This window comes from Eublepharis macularius, chromosome 13 (assembly GCF_028583425.1).
Source record: "Eublepharis macularius isolate TG4126 chromosome 13, MPM_Emac_v1.0, whole genome shotgun sequence".
Taxonomy (NCBI): Eukaryota; Metazoa; Chordata; class Lepidosauria; order Squamata; family Eublepharidae; genus Eublepharis; species Eublepharis macularius.
Window position 1 is genome coordinate 70,768,977 of NC_072802.1, and position 17,135 is coordinate 70,786,111.

At 51.1% G+C, this 17,135-nt stretch overlaps 1 protein-coding gene across 1 annotated transcript; it reads right to left on the bottom strand.

Annotated features, from left to right (window-relative positions):
• Positions 1–1,720: 1,720 nt before the first annotated feature.
• PHETA1 (PH domain containing endocytic trafficking adaptor 1) lies at positions 1,721–12,618 on the bottom strand. Its single transcript, XM_054995804.1, has 2 exons — positions 12,555–12,618; positions 1,721–5,294 (listed from the first exon to the last, which is right to left on the bottom strand). The coding sequence occupies exon 2, from the start codon at positions 5,208–5,210 to the stop codon at positions 4,365–4,367; it is 846 nt and encodes a 281-aa protein (XP_054851779.1). The 5' UTR covers positions 5,211–5,294; positions 12,555–12,618; the 3' UTR covers positions 1,721–4,364.
• Between the last annotated feature and the right edge of the window lie 4,517 nt (positions 12,619–17,135).

Genomic DNA, 17,135 nt, shown 5'->3' on the forward strand with positions numbered 1-17,135 from the left:
AAAACGTTTCTACAAGATTGAAATTTGTTAAACATTTTAAAGAAAAAGGACCACAAGTTCTGTAAAAGAGCCACTAAAAAAAAAAAATACAGAAGTTGTCTAATAACACAGTTTGGTGTCTTAGTTTATTGTGTTCAAAGGTTTGTTTGTCCAGTCTTGAGCAGGGTGTGGTTTTTATCCCCATGTGGCAGCATTTCCTGTGTGGTGGTGCCCCAGCGAGTATTGGATGACTCTACAAGAATCCCATGGGAGCAGACTCAGCATCGCCGTGAGACAGGGGCTTCCTTCCTGCGCAGCTCCCAATTCAAAATGGAAAGGTTATAGAAGTTGGACTCTAGTCGGAAGGTGTGGGCGTCTGTCATGACCCAGGTTTTGCAGGAGGCAAGCAAAGATGTCCAATTTCCAGGTGCTTCTGGTAATCGGGGACTCTTGGGCTCCAACCACATCACATTCCAGTTTTCTGTCTTTTGCGGAAGCCCTGTAACAATTCTAATAACCACACGGGGGACTCAGAGAGCCCAAAGCCTTTTGTCTCATAAACTTACACAGTTGGTATATTTTCCTGGGTGAAGGAGACTTTTTGCTGCAGCCCTGAAAGGTTTTTTTCTTTGGGGGTGGGTGGGTTTATATTATTCTGAGTTGCTCTGTAGAATTGGGTGGGCTAAATAAATGCATTTTGCGACACAGTCTTGCAAGGAGGTAGTAAGTAGAGGTGTGCACCAGAAAAAGATTCAGGTTTCCCACTTCGGATTTACCTGAAGTGGGACAACAATTCGGGTGTTTAAACCGTTCAAACCGAAGCTCGAAGCAGCACTTTTCTTGCTGCTTGCAAATAGCATGAAAAGTATTGCTTTCGAGCTTCCTGCCCTGCTACCTTTTTTACCTGATGGGAGGGGGAAGGGAACGCCCCTCCCCCTTCCATCAGGTGAAAAAGAGCAGGAAGCTTGAAAGCAAGCTAGAAAAGTGCTATGGCGGCTGCCACCACTTTACCTGAATCGTAAGACTACTATTCACAGCATCTTGCCCATTTCCCCAACTTTGCAGTCGTTTTTCAGGAACCCGGAGACTGATCAGCCAGGTATACTTTGCAGCTTTCATCAGGAATAGCAAACTTTTTTTCCCAGCTAGTTCCTTTCTAACAAATCACACCCATGTGTGTGTTGCAGAGGCTCTTTACATTGTGAGAGGGGTGCGGTGAGCAACATGTTTACTTGTGCTTCTCGGTTATTTTAAGGGTAAACTTTTAGTTCTGTTTTCTTTCTGAAAGGTGAAGGGAAGAGATGAATGGGCCACAAACTGTTGCTTCATCAGAAGCCCAGAAGGCAGGAGGGCAGCCCAGCCTTGTGCAAACCACCAGCTACACAAAGCTTCCTCGGGGAGATTGCATGGATGTTGCACTCACTGATGCCCTCGCAAAAGTGGCGAGGAGGAAACTTTCCACATATTCCCTGTCCACCTTCCTCTCTTAGACAGGGAGGCAGAATTTGGGTTTGATTTGGTGCTGCTCAGGAACTTTGAGAACTATACAAAAATAGTAGCATTTCTGTCCCGCAAAGTCAAAGCACAGAGGCAAAAAGCCACAATCTCGACCCTGGCTCTCTTCCTCTACTTCACTTTCCTCGTACAAGGCCTGGATGGTGATGGCTCCATGGAATCCTCCCCCCCCCCCATTAGGTAAGATCCCCACATTTTACGGTTCTTCCCCCCTGCGGATGGAGGAGCCACAGTGCAGTAAAGTGAGATGCCAGTTTATACTGACAGGGTTGAATGTGCTGCTCTGGGCAGGGCCCATTTCTCTGAGCTGGCGACTCCCAGATGACAAATCTACACTGGAAATTTAAACCAGTTCCAAATCTGTTGTGGCCGTCATGGCTCCCAGCCGAGAAATCCCGAGAGCTGAAACCAGGGTTATCTCGCCACAAATTCTCGATACCTCCCCCCCAAAATTTCTTGACATTCTTTGGGGAAGTGAAATCCATTTCGGACAGGTTTTAACTTTGAGTGTAAATGCTGGCCACCACATGGAGCTAATCAGCACAGGTGCCGGGAAGCTTGAAGCTAAGAGAGGCAACCAGTGGAGGAAGTGCATGAGAAGTGGAGGAAGAAGCCCTGCTGGCATGAACGCCCCGTACAAGCAGTGCAGGGTGCATTCAAATATCCGGGGATTGAACTGCAGTTTATAATCCCGGGGGGGGGCTGGGAAAGAAGTGCTCTCGTCTTGAGGGTCTTCCCTCCAGCCAGCACAAGAAATTGCAGTAAGACCAAGCCAGGAAGTCTTTGCTCGAGCTTTGTGCACAAGAAAGGCTTGTGAGAGCCGGTCAGGAAACCTCTCGTGCTTATCCTGAACCAACTCTGGATTGTCTGTCATGTCTCTTTACCTGATATTTTTTTTAAAGTCTAAACCTTTGGGCACAATGCCTCATCCTTCTGCTGACTCCTGTGGTTGCACTGACTCACTGCCTAATGGCTGACCCTGCTTCCTACCACAGAAGATGTGATTCCCCATCATATGGCCTCAGCAACACACTTCCTTTTAAACAGCTGCAAACAGCTTCAAAAGCAGAGCAGGGTGGTTCTCCAAAATCTCGTACCTTCAGGAAACTCTTTCCAGGACAACTTCTCTGCCAAGGGTACTTCACGGATTGAAGAAGATTCCAGAGTTCTGTTTTAGAGTCCACATCTGATCAGACGCCCAGGCTGTGCCCTCCTTGGACTGAGAACATGACCCCCCCCCGACCTCCCCCCCCCAAAACCCTCATTTGCAGATGCAAGTTGCAAGGGAATCGGTAGCAAGCGGCTGTTCTGAGGAAGCTTATCTACTGTTATTGATCTTACAGTTTACGGCTCTGTTGCAACTTCCAAGTAGCTCAAGCGCTCTCAGTCATGCACCCGGAAAACCTCAGATTGTAAGGTGGAGGTTCTGTTACATTTTTTGCATAAATGCATTTTCCAACATTGAACGCAGAAAGAAATGTTATAGTGTGGCCTGCAGCAGAAGCCCTGTCCCTAGAGTAAACCTATAGAGGGGGCAGCACAAGCAGGAATCCGGTTTGTGGCAGCAGAGACCACAGAAGCAGGAGCTTCGGAGCCACTGATCCATCCCCCCCCCCCGGGCCATTTTTATGCATTGCCTTTGCTGCAGCCTAAGAGAAACCTGCCTTGTCTCAGCACCAGTGGAATGACAGCCTACCTGGAGAAATACCAGGATGAATGCCATGCGCCTGCTCTTTTTTGCCCCCTCCTGGCTTACAGAAACCAGGCTACCTGACTCCAGCCGATAGTTTTGCTGTTCCCTGACAGCCACAAATGCACCAAGAATTCATTGCCTTCCTCCTTAATATTTAGGTTTCTGTTTTCCTATATGATATAATAAATGTGGTAGTTAAAGCAGGAGAAAAACAGCCAGGGTTCGATTTGCCACCTGGAAGTTGCTGGAGGCACATGGGACTACTCTGTGTAGTAGAATAAAACACCATCAGTGGTGTCAGAAGAGAAACATGATTGATCAGTCCCTGAAGCCCCCCTCCCCCTTTAACCACACCCATTTGCCCCCCCCCATTCTCTCCATCTTTGCCAGAGCTGCCTTATAACAAACCAGCTTCCCATCGTAGAGCATGTACAGAGTGCCTTCCTTCACCACTAAGCCACGTCAGCCCATCTCAGTGTCCTTCGGCATTAATGAGCAAAGCCGCCCCAGCAGGTAGCAGGGGGGCCACACAGCCCGAGCGAGGGGCCCCAGCGCCTCTCTTCAGAAATCCCCAGCTGCCCTCCCCTCATGCAGAGGAAACAAACCATTTAAAGAAGTTTAGAAATAACAGTCTTGTAAACAAATCCATACAAGCCCCACGACATTTCTGCTCCCATTTCTCCATATGTGCCTCCGCCTGTCCTGTACGCTTAAAAGAACACGCCCTCACCCCCGCGCCTGCCCGGGCCTCGGCTGCAAAGCCAAGAAGGGGAAAATCCGTTCAAGAACAAGATGCATATCCTGCGTAGGAGAGTGAGCCTCTTGTTGCTGAACGGCCTTGCCTAGATTATTTGTTTTGCATCTCCTTCATATTTTTATCTAGGAAGAGGCCAACGATTATCGGTGAGGGCTTTCTAAAAGTGGCATCTCTTAAGAAAGTGTCCCAATCCGGGACAGTCAAGAGCTGCTGGCCCCCGGGCAATGGAGAGTGGCACCAGTTTGTAGAGGGCGCTTTCCTTTCCCTGCGCATCGGGCAGGAGGCAGGCCAAACCAGCATGAGACTGAGGAGAAGCGAAGTTTCCAGCAGCCGCACCCCACGGTCACGGCACCTGATGACCGTTGGTCACTGCCCGGCCGTGCTCCCACACAGCTCATCATTTCCAACCAAAGATCCAACTCATAGACCGCCAGCCCTTTGCCCCTCCAGCCAGGCCCTTCGCAGTTCCAGAACCTCCCTGCCGTACCAGTTGTGGAGCTGGGAAAAGCAAGAGCTGCTGGGGTACGCGAGGCCATCAGTCCCAGAGCCTCCAGCTGCACCGGAATTCCCCGACAAGGCTCTTCTCCGTGGCGGTAAAGGTGGCGGCTTGAGGCCCCCCTCGTAGCTGTCATCTCCTGATATCCTCATGATCCCTGGATCAACCGGGGGGTATCCACTGGGCAGACTGCAGGGGCCTTCAGAATTATACCATAAAGCACAGCCATTTTCTTTCGGTGGGACGCAAATCGGGAGGGTTGGCGCTTCCTGAGGGAAGTCTCGGCCTGAGGCGGTTGGCTCCAAATTCGGAGCGGATTTATTTTTCCGGCAAAGGGGCAATCTCCTCTGGAGCCGGTGGGAGCCAGAGAGATTCCGCTGCATCTCTTCCAGTTGCTTCTCCAGTTCCTTCACCACCAGCCGCATGTAGCCAAAGCTGGCCCTCGACAGAGACTTGACCCACGATTCCATGGCTGCCTGGTTCTCAGCTGCCAGAATGTAGGTGCGGGACTTGGCAGAGCCGAAGCGGATGGCAAAGGCAAACTCCTCGGTGGAGTCACACAGCTCCACCGTCGAGCCTTCCAAGATGATGACCCCCACCGGCTCTCGGCTCTCTCGTTCCTCGAAGTAAAAGAGCATGTTTCCCTTCAGCACGAACCAGCGTCTGTGGTAGGCCGTGTTGCGCTCGCCTTTCTTGTAGAGGAAGCCGGCCTTGTCCGTGGGGGAATCGCAGGTGGCATAGAAGGCCAAGCTCCTTTCATTGAGCTTCATTTTCACCTCCCCCTTGAAAAGGAACAGCAGAGGTGCTGTCAGAGACTTCTGGCTGACAGTTCCCCAAACCAAAGACACAGAGATCTGGAACAAGAGGAAGAAGGAATTAGCCAGCGCCAGATAGACACAATAAGTAACTGGCGGACACCCTCCAGGAATCTGACGTGGGGCACGGCTGCCACTTCTACATCTCTGGCCACAGAATAGCTGCTGTTATTGGATTCAGAGCAGCCACCTCTTCTGAATGGGCCGGGAGATGCCCGCTTTCCAGATTTCAAGAGAGAAAAGCGGTCTTCACTTTTTGTGGGGAACGGCAGTTCTTCCTCAGCAACTGATAGCCAGATGGTACCCTTGGAGCTAAACTAAGCTGGAGAGACTGAAATAAAATATATAGATGAATTGCAAATCAGGAATGAAGCTCTCAGAGGATGTGAGCGCATATGCGCTCACATCCTCTGACAGCTCCACTCCTGATTTGCAACTCATCAGGAAACCAGGGCCACTAAGCAGATCCCCTGAAACACAGTTTGGAAATGAAAACGGCTCCTTCTTCCGGCATGACCCAGACCAACACCAAAATATTCACAAAAAAGGAACCTCAATTCCTGTGGATTTCTGAAAGTGCATAGCTATGCGCATTCTGCTACATGACGCTCTGTGGTTTAAAGTACTAAAACATGAGCACGGCAGGAGGTGGTGCTGACTGAATCTAGGCCATGAAAAAGGTTTGGTTTCGTGCGTGGGAGGACAGGGTGGAATGCAGATGCCGGCCCGTCTCTGTTGCCCCGCACAGAGAATATCCGAAGCTGCTTTCTATTGAGTCCGGTGCTGGCAAGGCTCCATGGGGTCTTAGTCAGGGCAAGATTTTCCCAAGACTTGCAGTCTGAGATTCTTCCGTGGAGATGCCAACGATTTATATACAACCCTTCGGGACAACTTAACACCCACTCAGAGCTGTTTACAAAGTGTGTTGTTATTATCCTCACAGCAATCACCCTGTGCGGTGGGTGGGGCTGAGAGAGCTCTGAGAGAGATGTGACTAGCCCAAGGTCACCCAGCTGGCTTCAAGCGGAGGAGTGAGGGTCAAACCTGGCTCTCCAGATTAGGGTCCTGCCGCTCTTAACCACTGCACCAAACTGGCTTATAGGGGTGGGACCTCCCTATAAATAGACCGCCCAGGAAATATTCAATAGCTGAAGCTGCCCCATACCCATTCAATTCACTGCCGCCTCTGGCTTCAATGAGATCAGCCCTTTCAAATGTGCAAAGCTCCTTTCCAGCCCATTCTGACCTTTCTGTTTTTTGCATTCCCCTCTCCCATTTAAAGCATTTATCCCAAGCACTTCATTTGGGAAGAGAAAGGGCAGCATCACTGACAGTTCCAGGGAGCTGGAGGCAGGCGGAGTTGCCTTACAGGGAAACCTTTTCACTGTTACTGATCCTCAGGGAAAAGTTCACAAAACCAGGTGTCCCGCACATCCCAATTCAAAAGCTACCTTATGCACACAAGCTCTGTGACAGAGAGCATGCAGGCTATTGTGCTCATATGCTGGATGGCTCTGAGCTGCAGTGCCTTCGGAGTCCCACGTGGCAACTGTGAAAGCCGGGAGGGCCAATGAGAGGCCAAACTTTTTTAAACTAGTTGCTGGTTTACTGGACTTGACTGACTTTCCCGGTAGCTGCACAGCAGTTGCAGAGACAGTATTTTATGTCTGCAAGTGCAGCAGGCCCGAGTCGAATCAGGCCCCTGCAGTTGTTCCCTGCAGCTGTTGTGTGGATGCAGGGAAAGCGAATCAGTCCCCAGACCCAACTCATTAGGAAACTTATCGTGCAGTTTGGTCCTAAAGCACCAGATCCAACACGCTCTCCCCAGTCCCAGCTTTAAAATCTCCCTGCTGCATCCCAGCTTCAGAACCTAGGGGCAGTTCCCAGGGGCAGCAAGGTCAGGCATTTGCCAAAGAGTAAAGAGTCCAGTAGCACCTTTAAGACTAACCAATTTTATTGTTGCATAAGCTTTCGAGAACCACAGCTCTCTTCGTCAGATGCATCGTCAGCTTTCAAGAACCATAGCGCTCTTCATCAGATGCATCTGACGAAGAGAGCTGTGTTTCTCGAAAGCTGACGATGCATCTGACGAACAGAGCAGTGGTTCTCGAAAGCTGACGATGCATCTGACGAAGAGAGCTGAGGTTCTCGAAAGCTTATGCTACAAATAAATTGGTTAATCTTAAAGGAGCTACTGGACTCTTTAGTACTTATACTGAATGAGACCCTTGGTCCATCAAGGTCAGTATTATCTACACAGACAGGCAGTGGCTCCCAGGGTCTCAGGCAGAGGTCCTTCTTACCACCCATTGCTTTGTCCTTGTTAACTGTAGATGCTGGGGATTGAACCTGGGACCTTTTGTATGCCAAGCAGAAGCTCTTCTACTGAGCCATACCCTTCCCCATTTACCCATTTGAGATGGGGGGCGGCAGGGAGATGTGTGGTTCCACAGTCACCAATAATAGCTTTTGTCATTTTAGGCTGAGTGACCAGAACAGATTGGCCCATGGTGTTCTGCATGTCCTAGGAACATCCAGGCTGGACTTCCTCTGTGTGCTCTGCTTGGGGCTGCCTTAGGAGACTGTCCATTGGCAGTTGAAGGGGTGTGGATTGTTATCTGTTTGTTCTATAGCTTGATAACTGTGCTGCTTTTTAAATTGACATTTTGTTGCTTTTAGTAGATTCGTGTGTCTCTTTTTGCAAATTAGTTTACCTATATTTTTTTAAGAGTTGTTGTGGATGCTGTTTGGTGGAAAAGCAAGATACAAGTTTAAGCAAAGAGTGCCATCCCCCAAATATGGGCTGGGCCAGCCCTGTCAAATACTGTACATCAACACCAAATTCCTCGAGTGTGTGCAGACTATCTAATGGTATTTGCTTATATCCAAGTTGTATTTTTAGATCCTGTGCCCACTAAGGACAGTGACAATATTGTGAGTCAAGAGGAGAAGCGGTATCACGCCTGGACTGCTACTTGTGAGCTCAGAAAAAAACAATAGACAGAGCCAAAACAATACTTTTGCAAGCTCATTCACTTCCAGTTTCCCTGCCTTTGCTTTTCAAATGGAGGGGAAAAATAGATAAAGGACTTGGCACTGAAGTGGGTTGTTAATCTGGTCGAACAACTCATCCTGTCCATCCCGTGCTGAGTAACTCACACAGTTCCTCCCCTTCCCCTTCCCCGCCCCCCACTTCTTGTCCTCAGGAGCAGTTTGCTTTAGTCAAAGACTGGTGGTTTCTGAAGGCCCCGTGGGGGCTGTGTTGACTCTCTGCTTTGCTTTCAAGGAAACGCACCTTGATGACTGACTCTTGGTGCCAAGGGAGCGTCCACAATGCAAGGCCAAAGAGATTAAAGCAGTCAGGCCCCTTTATGCCCCACAGCCAGGGACTGGCTACAGATTCCAGGTTGCAAACACTTTGGCTCCTCGTGGGCAAGACCTGGAGTGACAAAGTCCCTGGAACAGAGGAAGCAATTGGCAATTTACAGCCCCAGGGAGCGAGCTCCGTTCCTATGGGGCAAAGGGGATGCCCCACTGTCATGAGAAGAAAAAGTGGCACACAGCCTGAACTTCTGATACTCAGTTAAAAGTTTCTATTTGCCATGTCTGTGGGCGTTTCCCAAATGCTGGAGACAGGCACGGAACCACCCCTGCCAGGGCCATATTCACCCATGGCCAGGCCCTGAGGCTTTCGGGTATTTCGGGGCCCCTCCAGTGCTTCAATCTTTCACCCCGCTACAGCTGACAGCCTGACCCTGGTACGGGAGGTACTAGACTGCAGTACATTGCCCTAGATCCATTTTGAGGGTCTCCTGAAGAATTCTATTCACAATTTTTAAAATATTTTTATTGCACAAGTAGAACTCTTCAGGAAAGCACATTTGGTGGGTATAATTGTTCAATACTGTAATATTTTGAAGTGAATAATTTTTTATTTTTTATTAATAAATAACTACACCAAACTGAGAAGCACATTGGGCCTTTCTGGGATACAGCCAGAACAACACGATCTGTGCTAAAACAATTAAACCAGTTTGGTGTAGTGGTTAAGAGCGGCAGGACTCTAATCTGGAGAGCCGAGTTTGACTCCCCACTCCTCCACGTGAAGCCAGCTGGGGGGCCTTGGGTCAGTCACAGCTCTTTCAGAGCTCTCTCAGCCCCACCCACCTCACAGGGTGTTTTGTTGTGGGGATAATAATGACATACTTTGTAAACCGCTCTGAGTGGGCATTAAGTTGTCCTGAAGGGCAGTATATAAATTTAACGTTGTTGTTGTTTATTAAATATATATATATTTCGTTTTCATATAAGACAATTTGTTTCACTTCATATAAGAGAATCAATTAATCGTAATTTATGTGGGGGGGGTGCCTCAGCAAAAAAAAATGATGGGCCCCTCTTCCCTGTGGGGCCCCGAGGCTTCAGCCTAGTCAGCCTTATGAATAATATGGCCCTGACCTAGGCTTCAGCCTAGTCAGCCCTATGAATAATACGGCCCTGACCTAGGCTTCGGCCTAGCCAGCCCTATGAATAATACGGCCCTGACCTAGGCTTCGGCCTAGCCAGCCCTATGAATAATACGGCCCTGACCTAGGCTTCGGCCTAGCCAGCCCTATGAATAATACGGCCCTGACCTAGGCTTCGGCCTAGCCAGCCCTATGAATAATACGGTCCTGAACCCTGGCAGATGGTCCGAGGCCCAAATGGCGCTAGGAGATCCGTGATCTGCTCTCCCGGTGCTTCAGTAACATGAAAAAGAAGTCATCGGAAAGCCGAATGTGAATCTGAGAAGATTCACTTTTCCAACACAGAATTATTTCTGTGACAGAAACAGTCGCCCCGCAGCACTATCAGCCACATGGCAGGAAGGGGGGGGATATATATTGTACATATATATCGTACAGCTATATTATGCATATATATTGTACATGTTCCTCCCTTCCCAACACACTCGGTGGCTAACAGCAGCTCCCTGCAGAGGGGGATTTCTATAAGGGAAAATGATGTGCGTGAGAGAAGCATTTATCCCTCTCTGTGGTGGGGGGGGGGGGATGCCATGCTGTCATATATATTGAGTTCCCCCAGTTGTTTAATACTATTTAAGAAGAAGGCAGGGCATCTTATCACATGCCTCCTTTGTAGCGTGCAGGTTGAGAAAGTTCAGTTTTGCAGGGGAACTTGGCAGGGGTCATGAGAGAGCAGAGAGTTTCTAACGGGGGTTAGCTGATATTAGGTGGTGCAGCAGGGAGGTGTCCCTCTATCTCTTGCCGGCAGCTGGAGTTGGAGGGAGGGAGTCCAGCTCTTCCAGCACCAACGCACAGTGGCTAACCTCCTAAGTAGTTCTGCAGCTACACGGAGTGGTTGCACTGTTGAGGACAAGAATGCGAGCGATTGACTTAAACCCTTTGCTAAAACGGTGCCACGGCTTACAGGATCAGTAGACGGGCATTTTTTCTAAAATGGTTGTAACACAAGCACCTACAAAAACTGTGTGTGCTTACAAGAGGCACCCCCCCCCCCCCGTTCTCTTGCATGTATAGGGTTGCCAGCCTCCAGGTAGTGGCTGGAGATCTCCTGGAATTACAACTGGTCTCCAGGCCACAGAGATCAGTTCACCTGGAGAAAATGGCTACTTTGGGGGGTGGACTCTATGGAATTATGCCATGCCAAGGTCCTTTCCCTCCCCAAACCCCACTTTCTCCAGGTTTCACCCCCCAGATCTCCAGGAATTTCCCAACTTGGAGCTGGCAACTCTATGCATGTAGGAGGGCAGATCCCTTTTCTTTGAGGGAGGCTTAAATAAAATTTCTACAGACGAACAGGGATTGCTCAGTCCATGCCCCCCTCCCCATGTCCTGGGGCACCCAGAACTGCTACCAACTTCTTACAAACGGCTGTACCCGGAGCATTTAAGCGTCTCCAACAAATTCCTGAGCAAGCATTATGCCCACCCGGTATTACCCAGCTTTTTTTGGGGGGGGGGAGGCAAAATGGTGACTAAAGGGCCAATTATCATTAAACGGTCCTTGAATTGGGAAGCTGCTGAGATTCCAGCCAGCTCCATCCCAAGCCCCCGACATTTCAGCCCAGGGAAATTTCAGTGCCACTGGTAGCTGGTACCCAGCTGCGACCCTTTTCTGTATTATTCTTTATTTTTATTTAGAAAGCTTGTATGCTGTCTCTCCAGACCTGCTTGTGACGTCCCAAAATCAATAAGAAGAAAATCCACAGCCAGCGTGGTGTTGAAAGCCAGCATTGTGTAGCGGTAGTGTACCAGGATCTGGGAGCCCCAGGTTCGAATCCGCCCTCTGTCACGGAAGCTTGCTGGGTGACCTTGGGCCATTTGCACACTCAACCTGCCTTGCAGGGTTGTTGTGAGGGTGGAGAACGTTGAAAGCTGCTTTGGGTCCCCAGCAGAGAGGAGAAAGCAGGGAGAATGCAGCCCCCATCTCCCAATCCCACCTAAGACATGCCATCTCCTATCCCATGGGATGGGTTAGATCCGGTTTGGCATATGGGTCGCTGTTAAAAGTTGCAGCCTCTTGTACCGATGTTTATGTTTTTAATGTAACGAATGGATTTTAATGTAATCTATTGGTTGCTGTTCCGATCTATTGGTTCTGAGCCCCTTGTGGGGAGAGTGGGTTATAAATTCAATTAAATAAATAAATCATGGTAAAAACAATCAATATCAAGAAAAACCTTACGGCCAGTAAAAGCAGACCAGGGTATAAAGTTTCAGGGGGGCAGCCTGCCCTGGTCTGCAGCAGAAGAGCAGGACTGGAGCCCAGGGGTCTCTTTCGGGGCCCGCCAAGGGGGCTTCGGCTCTCCAGGCGTCTCCCCTGAAATCTCCGGGGCGCCGCTGGACTCCAGCCAGGGGCACAAAAGCGTCCAAGTGATGCGGCTGTTAAAAAAGCCGCTCGGAAGGAAGGAGCCCCCCCCCCAAAAACGCGAAGGGGCGCCACCTCTGCCCCCCACCCCCGGCCCTTCCCTTTCGGGCGGGGACCCAAATTCTAGTCCCCCCCCGCAAAATCCCCCCGTGTGTTCTCAGCCCCCAGAGCCCCCCCCAGCCCCCTTTCCATTCTCAGGACCCCCCAAGCCCCCCCCCCCCGGTGCAGGCTGAACCTGGACAGGAATCCTGGGCCTGCCCCCCCCCCCAGCCAGGCTGCCTTTGCGGCCCCCCCGCCCCCAGGCCTCCTCCCCGAGCCCCCTTCCCCGGGGGGGGGGTGCAGCTGCTGCGCCCCCTCCCGCGCCTCTCCCAGCCACCTCGGGGTGCAGCCCGGCCGCGCACGGACTCACCTCCCGGCGCCCCCGCTCGCCGCCCCTTTGTCTGCCCAGGCGGCTCTGCCATCGCCCGCCCGCCGCCGCCTCCTTCTCCTCCTCCTCCTCCGGCTCTGCCCCCTCGGCCGCTCCTCCTCCGCCAGTCCCGGAGGCTGGAGCTGGGATCTTAAAGAGCCAGGCGCCTCGGAGCCAGCCGGGAGGCCGGAGCGGGCCCCGCCGGTCGGCAGCAGAGCCTCCCTGGCCAGGGGCAGCCTATCCCGGCGCCGGAGGCGGGCGATAAACCCGGGCACGGGCCGGCCCCTCTCCCTCCGTTGGCGAGGCGCTGCTGGGTCAGCCTTGGGCGCCAGCCCTGCCCGACTCCAGAGGGGTTCCTTGCATACAAACAGCCCCAGCCCGAAGAGGGCCCCAGGCCGGCAGCCCCCTGGCGCCCTGCAGGCCCCTGCGAAACCTCGCCTGGATTTTCTCAAACGGTTGTGACTTAGCGGCTCTGTACCAGACGCCTGTGCAGGTATTGATTAAGTGTAAGGAGAGGTAATGCTTGCGGGGAGCGTAGTTGTAAAAGACAGAGCCGGCAGAGATCGCTCCACAGAGGGTTTTGTTAATTTCCTCTTCACCTCCCCAAAGGCTCTGTCAGTTTCACCTCTCCAGTCCAAAACTGTGTGGGATCACAACCAGAGGGCAGCCAGGAATGGAAATGGGCTGGAGCTGCCTTCCAGAGCTGGGCTTGGACCTGGAGAGGTTATAATGGGCTGAAGTTTCCCTTCTGGCATTTCACAGCCCCTTCACACAGCTCCAGTGTATAGCACAGCCTTTGCCCTGCCGCCTGCTCTGTCTTTCTAAACTACCCTTCCCAGCTAACATTGCATCTCTGGACAGGTGTTCTTCATGTGTCAGATGTCTCCTGTCGAGAGACTCTTATGTAGCTCGTTGGAGTACATGAAGCGGCCTTGCGCTGATCAGTCCCTGGGCCTGGCTCTCTGGCGTCTCGGGCCTTTCCCAACACCTCCCACTCTCTATGTTGGGGATCGAACCTGGAACCTGCTGGGTGCCAAGCAGACGCCCTGCCACTGATCTGCACTCTCTCCCCCGAGTTGCCCGCCTGATTTATCTCAGGCACATGAAGCACTAAGGGACCGTGTTGTGCTGAATGTGGATGGCATCCCTACTGATCTTGAGATGTTCACCTCTGTGAGGCCGGGCTGCTGGTTGGACGCCCACTGAAGATGCAACATTTCATGAGAAGTAGAAGGAAAGACGAACTCCACGCTTGTCTGTGTTGCTGGTTTGACGGGTCTCTTGGAACTGGTTCCTGCTGCTGTGACAAGCACACCCAGAACTGTTGGTGCTCATTCCAGCTGCAGTAAGAGGCGCACCTGGAGCCTGGTTCCCCAGGTGGCTGCGTGGGTTGCCCTGTGTATGATGCGTGCTGCCCTTGCCTTCTTACAGGCCAGATTTCTGCACAGGTGTGCGTGCCATCCCACCCAGGAAAGAACCAGCGTGCAGGAAGAGAAGCAACGGGGCTGGAGGGGCGGCCAATTTCCCAGTCCAAATCTTGCCTCTGCCACAAGCTACCCTCTTGGCCTTGGATGCCCCATCCCCATTTCCAATATGGGAATAACACCAGTGGCCTGCCCTTCCGGGGTGTTTGTAAGGATTATTGAGATAATACAGGTTTCTCCCAAGTGCTACTGTTAATATTAATTTCTTATTTATTCATATATGAGAAGAGGTACGGGATGGGGGTTAGGGAAGGCCACAACCCTTTGCTCCACTGCTAAGGTTATCTCCAAATTCACACGCAGAGGTTGGATGCAAGGCTACAATCCTGCTCAAAGTAGGAGAAGGCACGGGGTGGGGGGGGGAGTTCACCTTCAGTCTTCTCATTTGCACATATCATTCAAGTCTGGTCATTATCAACATTGGTGCTTTCGCAATAAAGGCCGTGATGCTTCCCTGCAACAGGAATAACATCCAGCAGGAAGTAATAGTGTCTCCATGTGAGTTAAAGGATTGTGCAATGTCACCAGCTCGTTTGTTCATCCCTTCGTTGCCCAGCATCACTGTGGCACAATTTGTCATGTATGCCAAGGAGCAGCAACTGGTGCAGTGGGAGGTCCCACATGCAGCCCCCTGGGCCTTCTCATTAGCATAGACCCTCACCCAATTCCAAGGAGCCCCCTTATTACACAGTAGTAAAGAGTCCAGTAGTACCTTTAAGACTAACCAACTTTATTGTAGCATAAGCTTTTGAGAACCACAGCTCTCTTTGTCAGATGCATCTGACAAAGAGAGCTGTGGTTCTCGAAAGCTGATGATGCATCTGACAAAAAGAGCTGTGGTTCTCGAAAGCTGACAATGCATCTGATGAAGAGAGCTGTGGTTCTTGAAAGCTGATGATGCATCTGATGAAGAGAACTGTGGTACTCGAAAGCTTATGCTACAATAAAGTTGGTTAGTGTTAAAGGTGCTACTGGACTCTTTACTGTTTTGCGACTACAGACTAACATGGCTAACTCCTCTGGATCTTATTACATAGCACAGCTATTGTGCCCCAGGGGACCCAAGGCAGAGGCAAAGGGCACTTTTATCTCCTCCTCCTAGGTTGTCAGCAACAGAGGCCTTTGCAGTGCCCTTCGTTGCCTCCGCCTGAGTCTACCCACTGGGTGAGCAGAGGAGGGGAAGCTCTGCCAAAACCTTTGCTGCTGTCCCCGCTGGCATGGAAGGTGCCCTTTGCCCCCAGCTAGTGAGGGAATGAGCTGGTGTGGGAGGATCCTTCAGCCACTGCTCCATGCAAATGGTGGCCCTCCTTGACAGCCAAAGGGAGGGAGAATAAAGATTTGCAGGTGCCCTCTTCCCTCTTCCTACTGCTCCATAAAAATGGGATTTTCTGCCTTCCTAGAACTCCCTCTCATATTGTTTTAACTCAGAACTCTATGCCTGGACCACACCATAGACTTTTAATTCAGAGAGGTAGCCATGTTAGACTGTAGCAGCACAATAAAATAGGAGCCAGGGGCACTTTAGAGACCGGCAGGGTTAATTCCAGCATAAGCTTTGGTGAGTCAGAACTCACTTCATCAGATGCACTTAAGTGTCCCGTCCATAAAAAGATGCCTCTCTGCCCACAGCTGGGAGTGTTCCTCGCCCACTCACTGAGCTGATAAGCATCGGACTTTAAAAAGTTTACAGTTTGTTAATCTGGAAGGCGCCACTCGGTTTTTCAAGGGCTTTCAAATGCCGAGGGCAATAATGGAAATGGCCACTAGGTGGCACGTCAGACTCACTTTTTAAAACTTTATCTCTCTTAACCAAATAGACCTTTCTGTTTAAAGAGGGCTGCTTCCCAGATTTTCTGGGTGGTGGGGGGGAGGGGTACAAGGCAGGGGGTAGGTGTATGATATAACTTGTCAAAAGTGACTACCTCACCCCTTCATACTTGCTCTGGAGTTTCCTGCTGCTTAAGAAAGGGGGAAGCAGAAACGCCTGCTTGGCCAAAGGGGACCCCAGAAGAGCCCCCTGATCTCTGCTGTCAGGGGAGAAAGGGAAGCGTTGGAGGGGGCTGGCCTCTGCTTCCTTGGGACTCTCAGCTGGTGTGAGCTCCAGTGCTTATCGGGAGCCCCGTCTGGTGCCTGGCACTGCCCGCCCCTGGCTTGGGCCTTGGTAGAGCCCCAGCTGACTACTTGCAGGAGAAGGCACGAGCGCTTGTGCTGTCATCTTTCCTGCAGTGTTTTTTAAAAAGGAAATGGGGGGTGGGGGTGACTGGACCCCTTAGAAGCACACAAGTCTGTCAGTGGGGGCTCAAATCAGAATGACGCAGGAAAGAAAGAGGCAAAAATCAGTGCTGAACCCGAAGCCGTGGCAACGAGAAAGGGGTTCAGGCATAAAGCAGGATGTGAAGAATTGCCTTTCTGGACCACAGCCCAGCCCCCTTTGGCCCAGTGTTGTCTTTGCACCCTGGGGAGGTAGTTCACACACTGTACGTGTCCCCTGCCCCCCAAGTAAACCTCCTCTTTCCCCTGTTGCATAGATTCTGCCTTATCACTGATAACAACACATAATAAGAATAATCACACGTAGCGCGATGCAGCGTTTGGCCTGAAGCTACTTCCTCTGGCCAGCAGGGCCTCTCCAGGGTCTTGGGCAGGGCTGTGGGATGCCCCAGCTCCTGCTACCTGAGAATGTTTAAGAGGATTGAACTCGGGGCCTTCTGTATGTAAAGCTGATGCTGTACCACCACGAAGCTGCCGTATACTGAGTTACAGCAGTGGTCCCTCTAGTGTGGGACTGTTTGCTGTAACAGGGTCTCTGCTGAACCCTACCCTCTGAAAGGACAATATTCCCTTTACTTCTTTACAAGAGTTCTACTCTTTTCCCTGAACCAAAAGCTTCCAGAGGAAACCCGCAAAAAAACACAAGTGTTGACTGTTCAATGGTGGTGGAGAGTGCCCTCAAGTCAGAGTTGACTTATGGCAACCCCTTGAGGGGGTTTTCCTGGCAAGAGACTAACAGAGGTGGTTTGCCATTGCCTGCCACTGCATAGAGATCCTGATTTTCCTGAGAGGTCTCCCATCCAATTGCTAACCAAGGCCGACTTTGCTT

What these genes read in the sequence shown, in the direction of transcription:
- PHETA1 (XM_054995804.1), bottom strand. Translation starts at nt 5,210, where the DNA reads ATGAAGCTCAATGAAAGGAGCTTGGCCTTCTATGCCACCTGCGATTCC.